General features: G+C 38.4%; 1 protein-coding gene across 6 annotated transcripts in view; it reads right to left on the reverse strand.

Annotated features, from left to right (window-relative positions):
• Window positions 1-2,769, reverse strand: part of SLC16A4 (solute carrier family 16 member 4) — a 32,396-nt gene that overhangs the window by 17,845 nt on the left and 11,782 nt on the right. For all 6 annotated transcript variants that reach the window (XM_019513886.1, XM_019513887.1, XM_019513889.1 and 3 more), the window contains 2 exons: window positions 2,375-2,536; window positions 1,015-1,590 (listed from right to left, as the gene is read on the reverse strand). In XM_019513886.1, coding sequence (XP_019369431.1) covers window positions 1,015-1,590; window positions 2,375-2,536 — 738 coding nt within the window. The remainder of the gene's footprint in view (window positions 1-1,014; window positions 1,591-2,374; window positions 2,537-2,769) is intronic.

Genomic DNA, 2,769 nt, shown 5'->3' on the forward strand with positions numbered 1-2,769 from the left:
GTATATAGCAAGTATGATTTTTTTTTTCAACCCAGTGGTGTTTAGCGGTGATGAACAGAGGGATTAAAAAGTTCTTGTATTCACCAAAATCTCTCTATAAATATATATTAACCACATATAATAGATATATTAACTATATCTAATATATATTATATATATAATTATATATTAAGTATAAATGAGATATATATTAGTGGTGATTAATTTTAGTCATGGAAAAAAAGCAGTTCATGGTGGAAGCTCATGTGAGAATAATTGAATGACCAATAATAGTGGCTGTGAGGGCTTAGTAGTGACAAGGTAATGCCATAAGCCTTTAAAAAGCGTGTGCTTAAGTAACTCGAGTTAAAATTGTAGTGAAAGAGAGACAGTAACAGAACTTTTTCCTCAAATGGAGAAAAGTCCCATGATACTTGAAATTCCTCCCTATGCTAAGGCCTTTTTTGTTTTCCCCCTTAAAGAAATTGATTTAATAACGAGATGGAGTTAAGATACAGGCTGTTTTCCAGGGTGGAATCCTTGCTCGTTAGAAGTATTGTATTCACTGCCAAAAAGATCAGCTTTTCACAGTGATTACAGCAAGAACTTCTTAACATTATAATTTTACCAAGCGTAACAGACTAGGTGAGTTCAAGTGTAGATGGAGTGTGTACAGTGCTTAGTCTGCAGTAAAAGTTACAGGTGCTTTGTCTCCACAAAGCTAACCAGTTGGTTGGTTGACTGATTGATTGATTGATTTTTTTTGTTTGTTTGTTTTTGTTTTTTATTTGTTAATCCCATATTAATAAATGTTGCCTTAATAGAAAGCTGAAATCTTAGAGGAGACAGTAGGGGGATTCTAATCGTAGTGTACAAACCTAAAGGTTTATACACCTAAAGGGTTGAAGAGACCTTGAATAAGGAGCTTTGGTACTTGGTTTAAAAATCAAGGTTTGGCTAAATAGTGGGATGGGGGGGGGTGTCTCTTGAAAGTAATAGACATTTAACATTCTTTTAAAATAGACTCTAGCTTACCAGCCACTGAAATGAGGTAGGAGGCACTCATGTTGTCTATGCCCAGTGTTCTGGCTCTTGCTGCTAGGTGGAAGGTGGGAATGAAGTAGGCCAGCTGGCTGAACAGAAAAGACCAGGTGAAAATGCAGAAGAAAGGATCTTTCAGCAGGGAGAGATGGAAGAGAAGTTGGTTGGAAGGAGCAGACTGGGACTTGGGCTTTTCCTTTGCCCACTGGAGGTTGTTACAGGTGCTCTCAGTCTTTCTGGCTGGCTCTGAAGAGTTGCTGATGAGGGGGTCTTTCTCAGGCCTTTGTAAACTAGTGGAGTTTACTGTAACTACACATCCTGCAGTTCCAGTTGATTGGCACTTGCTTGTAACAATGTAGTCTTGCCCCAGTCCGCCCTTCAACTCCCTTTCTTTGCTGCTGTTTTCATCGCAGTGGTCAGTGACAGCTGCTGAATGCTTGTCTTGTGTTAGTGATCCATTTCCTTTATTTTTACAAGGAGAGTCTTGGGAATACTTGAGGTTAATAGGTCGAAGCAACATACTTGAAGGCACAAGGTTTAACATGATGCCTCCAAATATCAGTAAGGTACCTGAGGAAGGGGTAGGTTAAGTTTCATGAATGTCATTGAAATGTGTACCATGATTATTAATATTAGGAAACATTTTCAGAAGTGGATGGTGGTGTTTGTCATGCTGAATACACTAAATGATCAGGTCAAAGAAAGATCTTTCTTTTATAGGAGTCCTTTTGCTTCTGCTGCCTCCATAGCTGAATTGATTTTTCCTTTTGATTCAGAACATTCTTCTAATTTCAAATAGATGCACATTTCAGGTAGGAAACTGATTTAATAAAGAATGCTGTTCAGTGCTACTTTCCCACTGAATGGGAAGGGATGATGCATCTTTATCTCATATATAGAAAAACTTACATATTACCTGTAACGCATACTATATTTGTAAAAGTTTCTCCTGCTTGTTCTGATAGAAATTTGGTTCTTATCTCATCTGGCAAGTAAAATGATGTTATCACATGAAACTGAAAGTTTAACAGATGGAAGAGGGAGATTTTTTTTTAGTTGCTGTTTAAGAATTTGGGGTGCTTAGTTTTAAATGCCAATTTGACTTTTAATGATTGATCAACAGTTTGGGGAGTGAATAAATCTTTTGGCAAAGAGGTAACAATCCAGGGAGGATCAGTTACGATTTCTGATTGTGTTGTCAAAAGGGGTGGGGAGCTTGGCTTCTCTCTAACCAGAAAGAGGCAGAAAAGCGCAGTTCTGTCTTAAAAATGATTGCAGGGGGAGGAGAGGGGTGTGAAATGCTAATTAAATGGTGGTGAGATGACTGTGTTGGGAGAAGTGAAGCCCTACTCACCTTGCCACCCATATATGTCTATCAAAAGTTGAGTGAAAGGTGCCAGTACAAATGTCAATCCCATTCCTGACCGAGCAATTGCAATGGATAGAGCTAGTCGCTTCTTGAAGTATCTGGCAGTCATGACAGCGGCAGTTTGATACAAGCAAGCAAAACCCAGCCCTGAAATAAAAGCAGAAACAAAATATCGGTGCCCAAAGAGTTATTTTTGTGGGACTGAAAGTGCAGAGTAATTTTTTTTTTTTCTGTTGCTAATGAAGTTGCAGCAAAGTGGGTTTATATTGGATATCAGGAACAAGTTCTTTACTGTTAAAACGTGAGATAATAGAATTAGATGCCTAGGGAAGTTTTGTGGACACTTACCTGGAGGTGTTCAGGAAGAGGTTTGACAGCCA

Source organism: Gavialis gangeticus, unplaced genomic scaffold (assembly GCF_001723915.1).
Source record: "Gavialis gangeticus isolate Ggan-Ray unplaced genomic scaffold, GavGan_comp1, whole genome shotgun sequence".
NCBI lineage: Eukaryota > Metazoa > Chordata > Crocodylia > Gavialidae > Gavialis > Gavialis gangeticus.